Source organism: Chlorocebus sabaeus, chromosome 21, assembly GCF_047675955.1.
Source record: "Chlorocebus sabaeus isolate Y175 chromosome 21, mChlSab1.0.hap1, whole genome shotgun sequence".
NCBI lineage: Eukaryota > Metazoa > Chordata > Mammalia > Primates > Cercopithecidae > Chlorocebus > Chlorocebus sabaeus.
The window spans coordinates 35,708,048-35,724,287 of NC_132924.1; the positions used below are offsets into that span (position 1 = coordinate 35,708,048).

At 48.1% G+C, this 16,240-nt stretch overlaps 1 protein-coding gene across 1 annotated transcript in view; it reads right to left on the minus strand.

Annotated features, from left to right (window-relative positions):
* Positions 1-14,732, minus strand: part of NFE2L3 (NFE2 like bZIP transcription factor 3) — a 30,020-nt gene extending 15,288 nt beyond the window's left edge. The window contains exon 1 of the mRNA XM_007981837.3: positions 13,858-14,732. Coding sequence (XP_007980028.1) covers positions 13,858-14,430 — 573 coding nt within the window. The 5' untranslated portion in view covers positions 14,431-14,732. The remainder of the gene's footprint in view (positions 1-13,857) is intronic.
* Between the last annotated feature and the right edge of the window lie 1,508 nt (positions 14,733-16,240).

Here is a 16,240-nt window from a genome sequence, read left to right on the forward strand (position 1 = left end):
TAATATAATATGCAGTCTGCAAAGCCCAAAACAGCCTAGTGGCTAGGAGGGCCCAAGCTCAAACCAGCTGAGTAAAAAGACCCATCCTACCCAATAGCTGGGTAACACTGGGCCAGCTGCTAAACCTCTTTGACCCTCAGTTTCCCCATGTGCAAAATGAGAAGATAATATCTAATTCATATTTTAAGGAATTAGTTGAAAACAGCCTCTTCAGGAACACTTCTACACTGCTGGTGGGAGGTGCACTGCTGGTGGGAATGTAAACCACTATGGAAAACAGTATAGAGATTCCTCAAAGAACTAAGAGTAGAACTACCATTTGATCCAGCAATCCCACTACTGGGTATCTACCCAGAGAAAATGAAGTCATTATACAAAAAAGATACTTGCATATGCATGTTTATAGTAGCACAATTCGCACTTGCAAAAATACGTAACCAGCACAAATGCCCATCAATCAATGAGTGGATAAAGAAATTGTGAGAGAGCTATATATAGAGAGATTATATATATATAAATATATATATTCCATCATATATAACATATATTCCATCATATATATATATTTTATATACATATAATCTCTCAGCCATAAAAAAAGAATGAATTAATGGCATTCACAGCAACCTAGATGGAAATGGAGACTATTATTTTAAGTGAAGTAACTCAGGAATAGAAAACCAAACATCGTACGTTCTCACTCATAAATGGGAGCTAAGCTATGAGGATACAAAGGCATAAGAATGACAAGAATGGCCAGGCATGGTGGCTCACACCTGTAATCCCACCGCTTTGGGAGGCTGAGGCAGGTGGATCACCTGAGGTCAGGAGTTAGAGACCAGCCTGGGCAACATGGTGAAACCCTTTCTCTACTAAAAATACAAAAATTAGCCAGGCATGGTGGTATGTGCCTGTAGTCCCAACTACTTGGGAGGCTGAGGAAGTAGAATCACTTGAACCCAGGAGGTGGAGGTTGCAGTGAGCCAAGATCACGCCATTGCACTCCAGTCTGGGTGACAGAGTAAGACTCTGTCTCAAAAAAAAAAAAAAAAAGAAAAGAATGACAAGAATGACACAATGGACTTCAAGGACTTGAGGGGAGGGGGGAAGGGCAAGGGGGGGGGGTAAGGGATAAAAGACTTCAGTGTATACGGCTTGGGTGACGGGTGCACCAAAATCTCATAAATCACCACTAAAGAACTTACTCGTGTAACCAAACACCACCTGTTCAGAAATAAAAAAATTAAACATAATTTAAAAATTAAAAAGTCAGATATTCATTTTAAAAATAGTCCCTTCATATGTCTAAGCTGCTATATAAACACGAATTACTCCTTTCTACTGCTTTTTGATTCTGAAGATTTGCAATGAATGATTAACTGCCAATAACTCAATCTGGATTTCAAGAGAAAGTGAAACCAGCTAGCCCTGGTAGCCAGTAATTATTATCTCTGCTTTCTTTTTCTGTTTTTCTTCTCAACTCAGTGACAAGGAACTGAGATAGAGTATGTTTTACTAGTTCTATTGTGTATACTTGAGGTTTATAGTTCATGCTCTTTATTTAAAGAATAGGCAAGTTAAACCCATCATTAAGTTACTTTTTATTTGTGAACAGGTAACTTTTACCCTTGTGGGGCTGGGACAATTAAAAAAAAAAAAGTACATTTTCACACCTGCCACACAGGAAGCTATCGTAAACTTGTGAGCTGGGGCCCTTAGTCACAACTAAACACCTACTGACTTGTACAGAATTGGCACCTGCTGGAAAGGCCCGCCCCACCACATCCCTCTGTGCTGGTAACAACCGTGCTCTGCAAGGATCCAGAACATTCTCAGTTTGGGCCCTTTAACCAAAACTGGGTTCTCCTGTCTCTAAAATCCCATGTCTTCTAGGTTTTCTCTTATGGCACTTATCCTGTTCTATCTAAAATCACAAATTATATGGGTCTTTTCTTTCCTACTGGCTGTAAACATGATACCTGCCCTCCAGCCATTCACCGTTGCCACCCGCGTAAGGAGCAGAGCAGAAGAGTCTTGCGCAAAGGTTTTCTGAATCAGTAATGTAATGGAAAGGGGAAGAAAAGCTAGGCTTTTCTCTTCTCCTTGCAGTGTCTCTGAAGCCCCTGTCAACTGGCAAGTGTGCTGCTTATGCTGTACTGGGATCTGAGTCATGTGGTAGAGGGTTTGCCCCTGAAAATACCCTTTGTGAACAGCCTCAGCTGCCTTAGCGAGGCCTTTCATTTATTCATCTGGAGGAGGAGGGACAGAGACCTGCTTTGACCTCTAGGGTTGGGAGAACCTTCAAAGACAAAGAACAGCGTGGTCCCTATGAGAAGGATGACATCAGAGGGAAAGTGGTAAGGCCAAAGCACTCTGAGGCCTGTCTCTAGGCTGGAGGCAAGCTGGAGTCATCAGGGGTAGAGAGAAACACGGAGCCAGATAAAGAGAGACTGTGTCCTGTTTGGCCTGGATGGTTTTTAATAGCAGTTTGTAATAATTCCAGCTTGTGTTGATTGAGCACTGGCTGTAGGCCAGGCCCTATGTACATTATCTCATTTAAGCTGCTCGGCATCCCTGTAAGGTAGGTATTGTTATTACAGAGGAATATTACAGAGGAAACTGAGGCACAGAGGGGTTAAGCAGCTTGCCTTAAGTCACACAGCCAGTAAATGACAGAACCAGGTTTTGGCGGCAGGCATTTTTATTTCACAGCCAGTTCTTGGCCACAGTACTGGTTCTTGTTTGCCCCTCCAGGTCCATGTGTGTCCCTGAGAAACTCTAGGGCTCCTGTGCTGGCTGGCTTCCAGCTGGGTTCACCAGGGGAAGGCTAGAGTAGAACACAGGTGTAGCCAAGGGGGAGGGAGGTCAGAGCATTTCCTTCATGATCTACGATGACAGCCCCTCATCCTGGGCTCCAGCAACTCCTTCCATCACTTCTCACCGGGAGCCTCTGGGCACTCCAACATCCCTGTCTGTCCCTGACCACATGGCTGTAAGAAGTCATTCATTTAAGTGTCTTCCTTTGAGCCATCCAGGGTGAATTCTGCTCCCCCGCCCCCCGCCCCACCCGCTCGCTTCACACTGCATCACACAGATTACAACAGCAGTGCTGGCAGGAGCTGACTGCGTACAAATCCAGTGAAGCACCTGTCTGCTTGAATATTACTTTATCATGCAAAAGCAGCTGGATACAATGCAAGGTATGGATCTCATCGGATTGTGATTCAAACCAACTATGAAAAATTATTCATGAGATAACAGGAAACCTGAACAGTGACTAGATATGTGATGATCATTAAAGAATCCTGGCAGGGTGTGGTTGCTCACTCCTGCAATCCCAGCACTTTGGGAGGCTGAGGCGGGCAGATCACCTGAGGTCAGGAGTTCGAGACCAGCCTGGTCAATACGGCGAAACCCCGTCTCTACTAAAAATACAAAAATTAGCCGGGCTTGGTAGCGCATGCTTGTAATCCTAGCTACCTGGGAAGCTGAGGCAGAAGAATTGCTTGAACCCGGGAGGCGGAGGTTGCAGTGAGCTGAGATTGTGCCCCTGCACTCCAGCCTGGGCAACAAGGGCAAAACTCCGTTTCAAAAAAAAAAACAACAAAAAAAATCCTTGTGAATTTATTTTAGGTGTGCTAATGGCATTGTGGTTATGTTCAGAAGAGTCCTTATGATTTGGGGATATATACTGAAATATTTACAGAAGGTTTTGAGTTAATGGAGGTAGTGGAAGAGTAAGAAAGGAATAATGCTTGTCTTTTCTCTTCTCCTTGCTAAGAAATGTCTGGGATTTGTTTCAAAAGAATAAAGGGGCAGACAGAGAGGGCGAGAGTTAAAGATGAAACATGACTGGCCATGAATTGGTAACTGTTGAAGCTACATGATGGGAAGGGGGGCATTATCCATCTCCATTTTCTCCACTAGTAATAAATGCTTGATATTTTCCATAATAAAATATGATATGGACCTGTAATCCCAGCACTTTGGGAGGCCAAGGCAGGTGGATCACTTGAGCCCAGGAGTTTGAGACCACCCTGGGCAACATGGTGAAACCCATCACTACAAAGAATACAAGAAATTAGTCAGGTGTGGTGGTGCGCACCTGAAGTCCCAGCTACTCAGGAGGCTGAGGTGGGAGGATCACCTGAGCCTGGGAGGTCAAGGCTGCAGTGAGCCCTGATTATGCCACTGCATTCCAGCCTGGGCAAGAGAGTTAGACCTTGTCTCAAAAAAAAAAAAAAAAAAAGTCAAATAGTCTAAACTTATTTCTAAAGTCCCTTGGAGAAGGCAGGAAACAGCTGAAAAACTTGGCAGACATACTCTAGGTAGCTGAAGCTAAGACACAGAGGCCCATGTTCCATGGGGGCGGCAGTAAAGAGCATCACTTATGATTCATTTATTTAGGGTTAAATTATCCCAGCAGGCAGAATAGACCAACTGGTCCTCAAAATACATATTTTTGTATTTTTCCTTATTATGGAAAATTTCAAACATGTAAACAGAATACAGAATCATACAGTGCACTTTCCATGTAACTATTACCCAGTTTCAACAATGATCAGCACTCTTTTATCATCAATACCTTCACCCCTCCCAACTGAATTCTTCTTTAATAGTTTTTAGGTAGGATTTATACACGCAGAAATGCAGCACTTTGACAAATGGAGGCACCCATGTAACTGACACCCCAACCATGATACAGAACATTTCAGAAAGTTCTCCCCTCCTGATATTTTTAGCTCAGCTTTGCCTGTTCTAGAACTGAAGAACAAATTTTTTTTTTTTTGAGATGCAGTCCAGCTGTATCGCCCAGGCTGGAGTGCCGTAACATGATCTCGACTCACTGCAACCTCCACCTCCCGGGTTCAAGCGATTCTCATGCCTCAGCCTCCCAAGTAGCTGGGATTACATGTGTGTGCCACCATGCCCAGCTAATTTTTCTATTTTTAGTAGAGACAGGGTTTCGCCATGTTGACCAGGCTGGTCTCAAACTCCTGACCTCAAGTGATCTTCCTGTCTTGAACTCCCAAAGTGCTGGGATTACAGGCATGAGCCACTGCGCCTGGCGTTAAGCATGAATTTTAAACTGCACTTATGTGCAAGCTAGTTCTACATTCATTGTTTTTGCATGCTAGATCCCCATTCCCCAACCTACCTCCACCCCCACCCAGAGAGATGTTCTTTAGAATATATCAGGAAATAATAAAAGGAGCTAGGGAAATTGGGCTTTGACTTTTAAGTGCCTGGTAAGTCACTTTGGCCCAGTTTTTTAACTGCTCTGGACCTTAAATTCCTAGAAGGGCTTTCAGCCAGACACTCCTTCCATTCAGGTATTGCTGGACACTGAGGAGCCCTGGGGGAGGAGCACCAAGGCAGAGGACTTTAAGCTTGGGATGGCAAAAGAACCACCTGGGGGTCTGGAAAACTCCAGAGGTATTCATTCAGCCTGGTGGTAGATGGGTGGGCCTGGCAATCTGCATTTTAACTAGTGCCCCAGGAGGCTCTCAATTTAGTCACTGAATTGCCCTTAGACCCTTGGAGAGACTCTAAAGAAAGGCAAGGCCAAAAAAGAGAGAGAAAAGCTAAGAAATTAAGTTCTTCCTGTGGTTGAGCTTTAGCAGAACTTCAGTTGGCATTTAGAGTTCTGCCTCCTCAACAAGTCCAAGGCCTCCTTCACATAACAGCTCTTCAAATATTTGAAGTTGGTGATCATGATCCTTCCTCAGTCTGATCTTCTCAGCATGGAACTGCCCCAATTCATTCAACCATTTCCAGTATGACCTCCCCCTTGGGGAGGGAAGGGTTCCTTTCATGCTGAAGTGGATTCCAGTCTTTGGTAATTTCCTCTAGAAGACGAGGGGTGTCCTGGAGGTTTGACCTGGAGCTCAGAAGCAATAAAAGCGAATCATCTGTTGACCATCTATTACTATGCCAGGAACTGTACCAGCCCTTAAACATACAGTGTCATTTAATCCTCATAAGAACTCTTCAAGAAAGATGTTAATTTTCTCCATCTACCAATTTGGAAACCATGATTTCCCAGGAAGAGGTGGAGCTGGATGGCGTCATGGTCAGTTTTAAATGTCAAGGAGCTAGGCTATTGTTCCTAGTCATTCTATTAAGTGCTAAGCTATGTGTTGCTCTGAAGGTATTCTGTACATGTGGTTAGCATCTACAATCAACCAGCTGACTTTAAGTAAAGGAGATTATCTTCAATAATCTGGGTGGGTCTCCAATTAATTGAAGAGCTTTAAGAGCAAAACTGGGGTTTCCTTGAGAAAGAAGAAATTCTCCCCGAAGCCTGCAGCATCACAGCTCCTGCAGAGCTTCCAGAGTTTCTGGGTGCCCTAGAGAGTTTGAATTTGCCAGCCTTCCCAATTATATCATCCAATTCCTTGAAATAAATCTGTATGTGTGTATTTATTTACTCACATTCTACTTGTTCTGTTTTTCTGGAGAACTCTGACAAATAAAGACAGGAACCCAGTTCTCCCCAATTTCAAAATACCACGTCTTGCCTCTGTGACTTGCCCACATTCTGCCAACCACCACCTGCAACTCCACCAAAAACAACTCAGGGATGTACCTCAGCCTACGCAGGCTTCAGCTGCCCAGAACTGTATTTGAATATTAACACAGATCCAGCCGGGCGCGGTGGCTCACACCTGTAATCCCAGGACTTTAGGAGAAGAGGCAGGCGGATGGCTTGAGCCCAGGAGTTTGAGACCAGCCTACGTAGCATGGCGAGACCTTGTCTCTGCAAACAAATTTTAAAAAAATTAGCCAGGTGCAGTGGTGCATGCTTGTGGTCCCAGCCACTTAGGAGGCTAAGGCAGGAGGATGGCTGTGCCCAGGAGGTTGAGGCTGCAGTAAGATATGACTGCACCACTGCACTCCAGCCTGGGTGAGCAAGACCCTATCTCTCAGAAAAAAAAAAAAAAAAGAAAAAGAAAAGGAAAAAAAAAAGTGACAAGATTTTGAGAATAAACTCTTTGGATCACAACGCTGCCATGAATGGGAGAGACTTTTGTTTTTACCTTTGAAGGTTTATAGTGAGCAGGAGGTGTGGTTTACTCAGTGCTTAAGAACGGTGACCTGTTCTATTCCTAGCAAGGTCACTAACGTGCTATATAACTCTAGGCAATCCCAAGTTTCACCACTTGATTAATTATAATGCCAGCCTGAAAGTCTGCTTTCCACTGCCCCATCCACTCAGACAGTTGGCATTAAATAGTCAGATGGCCCATCAGGATTTCAGATCTGACCTACTTTCTAGTTGAGACTTGGGCCTTGAAGGACCCAAGACACCTTCACACCCGTGGTGTCTTTGAAGTTCTGCAAAGCCAATGTCATGAATGGTAAGTGCTGAACAGACAGACACTGGCTGAACTGACCTCTGCTCCTAACCCTGTCCCTGGGTGCTGTTTCAGGTGAAAGCCAAGACCCAGTCTCCACACTCCAGCCACTGCAGTTCAAAGGAGAGGATGCCAAGTCCTATAGAAGAAACGTTACAGAGTGCAATAGGGCTCAAAGGGAAGAACGGGAAATGTTTTATGGACGAGGTGATGGTTGAGCTGAGTTTGAGAATTTAACCATAAAAGAGAGGAATGAAAGGACAGCATTCTGGGCAAAGGTAAGAGAGTAAAGGGCAGGAGATCATGGCGTTGTTTGGGGAAAGGGATGGAGAAAGTTTTCTCCTGGAAAGAAGGCTACATGGAGAGGCCCAGCAAGAGCAGCTGGGGGCTGGGTCACATAAGCCACAAGGGCAGCCGTGAATAACAAAATACTGAATAAGTAGGCAATGGCAAGCTAGAGGAGGCATCCCACACAAAGCAGAGAGATGAACCAAGGTGTGCTTTGGAAACCTGCACCTGACAACGCAATGGGCAGGAGTAAATTGGGGAGGAAGCGGTAGGAGCCCCACCTCAATTATTAACAGTGTATCAACCCTGCTCAACTTGCACTCTTTCATTCAATCCTCACCACCACTTCCTAAGATGCTCTTACTATTCCATTTTACAGATAAGGGAACCAAGGCTCAGAACCGTTAAGAAGTGTGCCCCAGATCACACAACCAGTGTGGCACTGGGATATTCCCTAGCTGGTCTGACTCCAGGGCCAGCACACAAGACCTCTAGACCAGCCTGCATCAAGTCAGGGCTTGGGCCCTGCATGCTCATTTCCCACTGTCTGGGTTGAGAAGTAGGGGTCATAGAAAGAAGGAGAATGACACAAGAGACTTGGCAAAGATGATTTCTCCACAACCTACTAATGGAGGGGAAATATTGACTGGAAAAAGATGGTTTAAGCCAAGCTTCCCCAGGGTTGCACATCAAGCCAGCAAAACCCCAGATTTTCTCAGGAGCACATACCAAGTCCTGTGCAAATGATCCTCCATATAGACCAGCTGCTTTCAGAAACAGCTCACTTAGCTTTTAATCATAAGCAGACTGAACAACCTGAGAGTTGATGGAAGGAAGATGGTGATTGTTATAGATTGAACTGTGTCCCCAAAATTCATGTTGAACTCCTAACCCCATACTTAGAACATGATCTTATTTGGAAACTGGGTCCACTGCAGATGTAACTAGATAAGTTAAGATAGGAAGGAGGGTAGACCCTTATCCAATGACTGACTGATGTCCTTATAAAAAGGGAAATTTGGCCAGCCTGGGCAAAATGGCAAAACCCTCGTCTCTACAAAAATTAAAAAATTAGCTGGGCGTGGTGGCAGGCGCCTGTAATGCCAGCTACTCAGGAGGCTGAGGCAGGAGAATCGCTTGATCCGGGGAGGCAGAGGTTGCAGTGAGGTGAGATTGCACCATTGAAGTCCAGCTTGGGAGACAGAGCAAGATTCCGTCTCAAAAATAAAAAACAAAACAAAACAAAACAACCCCAACAACAAAAAAGGGAAATCTGGATACAGACATGCCCATAGGGAGAACGCCATGTGAAGATAAAGGCAGAGCTCAGGTGATGGAGAAGAAACCAAGGAATGCCAAAGATTGCCAGCAAACCACCAAAATGCAGGAGAGAGCTGTGGAACACTTTCTCCCTCACAGCCCGCAGGAGGGCCAACTCTGCTGACACCTTGATCTTGGACTTCTTGCCTCCAGAACTGTTAGAGAATAAATTTCTGTTTAAGCCACCCAGTCTGTGGTATTTGTTATGGCAGCCCTAGCAAACTCATATGGTGACTTAAATGACATCCTTTCCCATACAAAGACAATAGTGCACCTTTAAACTTCCTTTAGTAAACAAAATGCAAATCCCACTGTGAACGCTTGTCGTAAACGCAATGTATGTAATTTTAAGACTATTTCCGTAACATAGCTGTGATTTTAAAACGGGCAAATGTCCGAAATTTCTTTTCCAATTGCCCAGGCGTTAGGGACTGTTTTTTATTCTGAAATGAAAAACAATTTTTACTGTAACAATCAAGGACCTTCTTTCTCTTTCCTTTACTCTTAGAATTAAATATTGAGGCCAGGTGCAGTGGCTCATGCCTGTACTTGGGCCCAGGAGTTTGAGACCAGCCTGGGCAACATAGAGAGACCTTATTTCTATCAAAAAAAAAAAAAAAATTAGCCAGAAGCAGTGGTGCGTGTCGGTAGTCGAAGCTACTTGGGAGGCTGAGGTGGGAGAAGCGTTTGAGCTCAGGAGGTTGAGACAGCAGTGAGCTGTGATGGTACTACTATACTCCAGCCTGCGAGGCAAAGTGACCCTGTCTCAAAAAAAAATAAATATTGACTAGATCAGATTCTCTCTGTGCCCTGAAGAAACCAGCCCAACAGTTTCTTTTCTCTTTTTTCCTTTTGAGATGGAGTCTCACTTTGTCACCCAGGCTGGAGTGCAGTAGAGCAATCTTGGCTCATTGCAACCTCCACCTCCCAGGTTCAAGCGAGTCTCTTGCCTCAGGCTGGGACTACAGGCACGTGCCACCATGCCCGGCCACGACGCCCGGCTAATTTTTAGTATTTTTAGTAGAGATGGGGTTTCACCGTGTTAGCCAGGATGGTCTCGATGTCCTGACCTCGTAATCCTCCCGCCTCGGCCTCCCAAAGTGTTGGGATTACAGGCTTGAGCCACCACGCCCGGCCCAGCCCAACAGTTTCTTCAAGCAATTAATCAAGAGGTCTTACCAGATCCCTCACCAGCAGAAGGTCTCTGTACCAGGATAGGAAATCACATCAAAATGACCACAAGCCCTCTCAGTTTCAAAGTGGCAACAACTCTCTGAAATACTGAAGCTGGCTGTAAGCAGCTGTTCCATACGTTTACACATTCAATTCTACAAAAACTGTTCATTTCTTTGTTTAACCTGTGTGTTACTTGGAAGAACGCATGCTTCATCCGTTGTGAATGACTGTGGTTATGAAGGGAAGCGTGACAGCCCTGGGGAATTCCAGAGTCGGTTTTCAGATAATGATAAGCCCCAGTAAGAAGTGAAACCAAAGCAGTACTCCTTCTGATACTTGGAAAATCCCCTACTCCAAAATATTTTTGCATATGTACATAAATTATGGAAAATTATACTATAAAACCCCTGCAACTCAAATGTAAGCCACTGGAATTAATCTATTTTTTAAAATTAAAAATTATGTTCCTAGGGGACAAAGCACTTCCTCTCTTTGAAGTTAACAGTAGCTAACATTTACTAAGCACTTAAGTGACAGGCAAGTTCTAAGCCCTTTACGTGGAATGAACTCTTTAATTCTCACATCAACCCTCTGAGGTAAGCACCCTTCTGATTCCCACTGTGCAGGGGAAGAGAATGAAGCACAGAAAGGTTAACCAACTTGTCCAAGGTCACAGAAGTGGTAGAACTGGGATTCAAAACCAGGCAGTCTGGGTCTAGCACACCCCACTTCTTTAATAACCAACCAAACTAGATATGTAGACAAAAAAGCCAAAAGGAATCCAGTGAGCAGGGACAGGTGAAGGAGGGTGGGTTAAGGATGGAGGGCAGAAGACAGCAGCTATACAATCCAGGCACCATGCTGCCCTTCCCAATGGGCTTTTCCCACTTAATCAGCACAACTCCCTCTGGAGTACACATTCCTCTCCCACTTGACATGAGACCCTGAGGCTTGGAGTGATTCAAGCAGCATATGGAAGGGCATACTAGCAGGTGATGCTCCCAAACCCAGGTCTAGCTGACTACAAAGACCAGTGTTGTTTTTCCAGCCCATTTTCTCCCCAAAGTCATGGTTCTAAATTGCAACCTCTTCATTATGAATGGCACAGTCTAGCACTGGAGAGTGGTTAGCGTGGGCAGTGGGAGGCTGAGTCACCCCATCCCAGATGCACTGAGATGTCCCAGATGTCCAGAGAGCCTGAGTACAGTGCAGGTACTTAATTAATGTGCCAGTCTGGGAGTCGGGAGATTCAGGCTCTACTCCCTCTTTTTGCACTGACATGTGGCTTTAGCCAAATCCCTAACCTGGGCTTCTACTTTTCTTCTTCTTATTTTTTTCTTTTTGAGACAGATTCTCATTCCGTCACCCAGGATGGAGGTCAGTGGCACAATCTCGGCTCACTGCAACCTCCGCCTCCCAGATTCAAGCGATTCTCGTGCCTCAGCCTCCCAAGTAGCTGGGACTACGGGCATGTGCCACCACACCCAACTAATTTTTGTATTTTTAGTAAAGATGGGGTTTCACCATGTTGCCCAGTCTGGTCTCAAACTCTTGACTTCAAGTGATCTGCCCGCCTCAGCCTCCCAAAGTGCTGGGATAACAGGTGTGAGCCACCGCACTCAGACCTATTTTTCTTAAGTACAAATTGTATATAAGGGTGCCTGGCCAGTGCATCACACAAGGTTGATGTAAAAGGCTACAAAAGTGAACTGGCCGTGACAACTGTAAGGAACCAGACAGCTGATTTTTGCCAGATTGAATGTAACCAGGTCATCCCAGAAGTGAACATGGTGCACACATGCCAGCCCAGCCAGGAAGGCACTGCCAGGAGAATGGTTATCGGGGAACTTCACTCTCTCCCCTAGGAAAGCTGGATTCAGAGAGCCTCCACAGTGGTTTGGCTGGCCCAGGCTCAAAAGCTGCCTCTAAGGCAGGCCTGCCAGTCTAGGCCACCCACGGTGGCTCATGCCTGTAAACCCAGCACTTTGGGAGGCGGAGATGGGATGGTTACTTGAGCCAAGGAGTTCGAGACCAGCCTAGGCAACATAGTGAGACCTCTCTCTACAAAAAATTAGCCAGTATGATGGTGCACACCAGTTGTCCCAGCTACTTGGGAGACTGAAGTGGAAGTATCGCTGGAGCTGGGGAGGTTTAGGCTGCAGTGAGTCGTCGTTGCACCTTTGCACTCCAGCCTGGGCGACAGAGCAAGACCCTGTATTTAAAACAAAACAAACAAAAAACAGCCAAGGGAAGGCCACCTTGTCTCCCAGGTCATGTCAGGAGGGAAGTTTCTGAGGATTGAACAGCTTCCTCTCTCCTCCCTCCAGGTCCCTGTACACTTTGCACACGGGCTGGCATTCGGGTGTGGGTGGCAGAGTGCCATCTGGTACAGCATCCAGCACTAGGTTTCAATTCTGTGTTACAGAACCAGGAATGGTGGCAGTGCAGCATGTACTCGCTTATTAGAGGGCAGAGCATTTAGGTGAGACAGACCCCATAGGGTCCAGATTGGATAAGTGAGCGGGGAAGAACCTCCCACAGTATATCCTGAACACAGAAGGATCCCTTCAAGACTCTCACAGGCCCCCACACCGTTGGTTCCGGTCCCCAGGAAGAGGAAGGGCTCAGATCAGCATAACAGTGAATCACCGAGCACTTCCACACAATGACCCCTCCAGGAGGGTGGAGAAGCTTGTCTGGCAACTGCCTACACAAACGGCAATTCTGAAGAGTAGCAAACAAACCAGTTTAGCCCCAAATCCCATTTTGCATAAGAATGCGCCCCACAAAAACAACACCCGAAGAACACTTGTTGATCACCACTGGTCGATACCAGTCGCAAACACTAAAATCTGAGCCAAGACAGAATTTTAAAAGTCCCCTGGAAGGAACTTTGAGTAAAGTGGTTTTGTGGAAATTGGTGCTAAAGTGTCGTTACACTGAACTCAAACGTTCCATGGGGAGCACCAGATACTTCAACCAACAGATCTTGGTAAACTTGGTTTCAGAAAGAAGTTAAGCCAGAGAAGGGTTTGGACCCATAAACCAAAGGGAACTTGTTAGTCACTAGGTGACTGTCAAGGTACCTGTTTTCTTTATGCTAATAATAGGTTACACAAATTCCAGGAAGAAGGATGGCTAGGTGCAGGGGATGGTTAAGTCACAGGGGGACCGCCTGCCAGCTGGCCTCTGAATAGACCCTGACCATGACTCCTTAATCCAGGGAAGCAGCAAAAACGAACAGCAGTTGGGTTGAAATCAGGGCGAAGGCCCTTGCGTTAGGCCGGGAGAGTCGTTCTTAAAAACGTGCATCCTCCCAGAGGTCACGGCTTCCTTCACATCGTCCAGGTCGGGCACGGGTCCCAGAGAACGACATCCCAGTGTACATGAGGTACTCAGCGAAGACAGCGGGCATTGCTTCTCCCCTCCCCATCCCCGAACTACTCTTGCCAGCCATCAAACACAAGGAAAGATGTTCTCTACAACCAAACGGATGATTTCATCCACTTCTTCCTTAAACACCTAAAAGCCACAGCAACAGCACTAGTAGCCCTTCATTCGGAATCAGAGCAGCATCATCTGCGAACCTGCAAAGCCCAGGGGCTAAGGGTGTCAGGACACAGCGAGAGTGGCCCCTGCCCAGATCCGACACAAGCCTCGGGGGCTCCGGGCGGCGTAGACGCCACACTTCGCTCGCGTCCCGCTCTGCACCTACCTCGCTCGCACATCCGCCAGCGTCCGGCACCTGAGCCGTCGGTTCCACAGGTGCCTTCTCCTCTTCCTCGGCATCCAAGGGGCCATTCCGAGCTGCTCGGGGGTCCCCGCCGTTCCCCTGCACAGCCTGGCTGCCGCCGTCCACGCTGGCGTCGGCTCCTCCGGCGGACGAGGCGGCGGCGGCGCCGAGCAGCCCGTGGGCCTCGTCCGCGCTCCCGGCAGCCACGCTGTGCACCAGCCACGCATCCACCCGGGTGCGAGGGATGAAGGGGACCCCGAGCGCGCGCACCTCCCGGAGCAGCTGGCCCTCGGGCGGCGCGGCAGGGTCCAGCTCCCGGCCCTTGGGGTGCAACTGGCCCGCGCGCCCCCACCCTCCCCAGGCGGAGAAGGGGTTGAGCGCGTAGGCGGAGCTGGCAGGGCCGCCCAGGAGCAGCAGCTCGTCCCGGAGCAGGGTGGGCGGCGGCGGCAGCAGCAGGTAAAGGTCCAGGTCTACGCGAAGCCCCGCCAAGCTCAGCAGGAGGGTGAGGTGCAGGAGGCCGCCGCCGGCCGACCACCACCGCTTCAGGTGCTTCATCGCTGCCGCGCGCCCGGGAACGCCCCTGCCGGCGCCCGCAGGTCCCCGCGCCCCAGCCGCCGGGGTGACACGTGCGGACCCCACGCGCCGCCCGCACCTGCCTGGAACCCGGAGAAGCGAAACAATGAACCGGGGCGCGCGGCGGCCGTCGCGGGTTCCCAGGACCGGGCACAAAGGTGTTCCCTCAGCAGCCGGCACCGTGCCTGGCACGGCCGGGAATCGGGAGAAACGAAGGAGGAGCCACCTGCGCACGGAGCCCGTCCGCCCGGCCGCCCGCAGCCAGGCGCGGTGGCCAAGCTCCGCCCCGGGCCGCGGGCGCAGCCGCCGGGAACACGCCCCCTGCCGCCCCGGGCCCGCGCCCGTGGGAGGGGCCGTGCGGGGCGGGGCTCCCCGAGCTCAAAGCCTCTTTATGTTCTGGGAACGCAAGGCTTTCTGGGAGCAGAAGCTGTTCTGGGCACCAAGTGGCCCCTTGCCACCCGTGAGCTGCACCATCCTAGCTGAAAGCCAAGGGCGGGAGTTGGGGTGGAGGACTAGGTGGAGGGTAGCTGGGTGGGAAGGGACAGGACGTGTAGATTAGGCGGAGAGTGACTGGGCAACTGCGAGGCGTCTGGCAGCTTGCAAAGGGCTTCCACCTCCACGTGAGGACACTTGGCGGGCACAGTGGGCAAGTGTAACTTCTCTCAGTTCCCCTATCTGTAAAATGGGGATCATAGCGCCTGTCAAACAGGGATGTGATGAGGTCAGATGAAATATTTTGTGTACAGTTCGGAGTTTCACATATAAGTGAAATTTATATGTGCCATTGGGATCAGTCGTCCCACCACTCTGCACACCCCAGTCCCCGCCTCACAGACCCCTCTCTCTTCTCTGGGCGTGCTCTGCATAGTGCTAGACCTCCTCTCTTGGTATCCTTTGCTCTTTATCCGTTGTTTCCTTGAGGGATGAGAGCACCAGCTCTACAGTTACCCTGAGTGAGTTCAAGTCCCCCCTCCACTTGAGGGGCGACCTTGGACAAATCTCTCCTTTTCTCTGTGCCTCAGTTTTCTCACTGTAAAATGAGACTAATAATAGCACCTCCCCAGCAGACCTTTTGTGAGCCCCAAATGAGATAATGCATGTAAACCACCGACCACAGCACTGCATAGGTAGGAAGTGCTCCCTGCTACCCGTTGTTTGTATTACTCACCCTCAAGGCTTAGCTCCAAAGCTACATCCTCTGAATTTTCACCAGTTGGCATTAATCTCTCCCCCATCTGTTCCACAGTGCTTTCTCCGTTCGCCAACATTATAACAGTTGGCTCATTCTACTCTGTGTTGTAGATGAGAATCCGTCTGATTTGCCCATTGTAAATTCTTGAGGACAAGGAACCTGTTTGGTTCACCTTTGTGCATGCACAGTACCCAGCACTGGGCCTTGCAAGGGTAGATTTTACTAACCTTAGCTCCCTTCCTTGGAAGAAAAGGGGACAGGAGGGGATGTCCAACTGAGAATGGCCAGTTGTGTAAAAAGTTGAGCAAGACTTGTTTTAAAAGGCCCCTCCCTCCACCTCGGTTTTTCATCTCTCTCCTGGGCTAGTGTAGTAAGAAGAGAAAAGAACGGGGACCAGGGGAGCAGAAATCGACTTCTTAAATTTGCTTCCTCTGTGCTAAGCCTTGGAGGATGGGTTGGGGTGGCAAAGAGGATGAAGAAAGGTGATTGCCAGGTTACCAAGACCCCATTCACAGCATTTAGTCTCTGAACAGGGGATTCAGAGTCTCAGCTTAGTAAATGCTGCCTTCAGCTTTTTACTGAGAACCTACTAATTGCCTG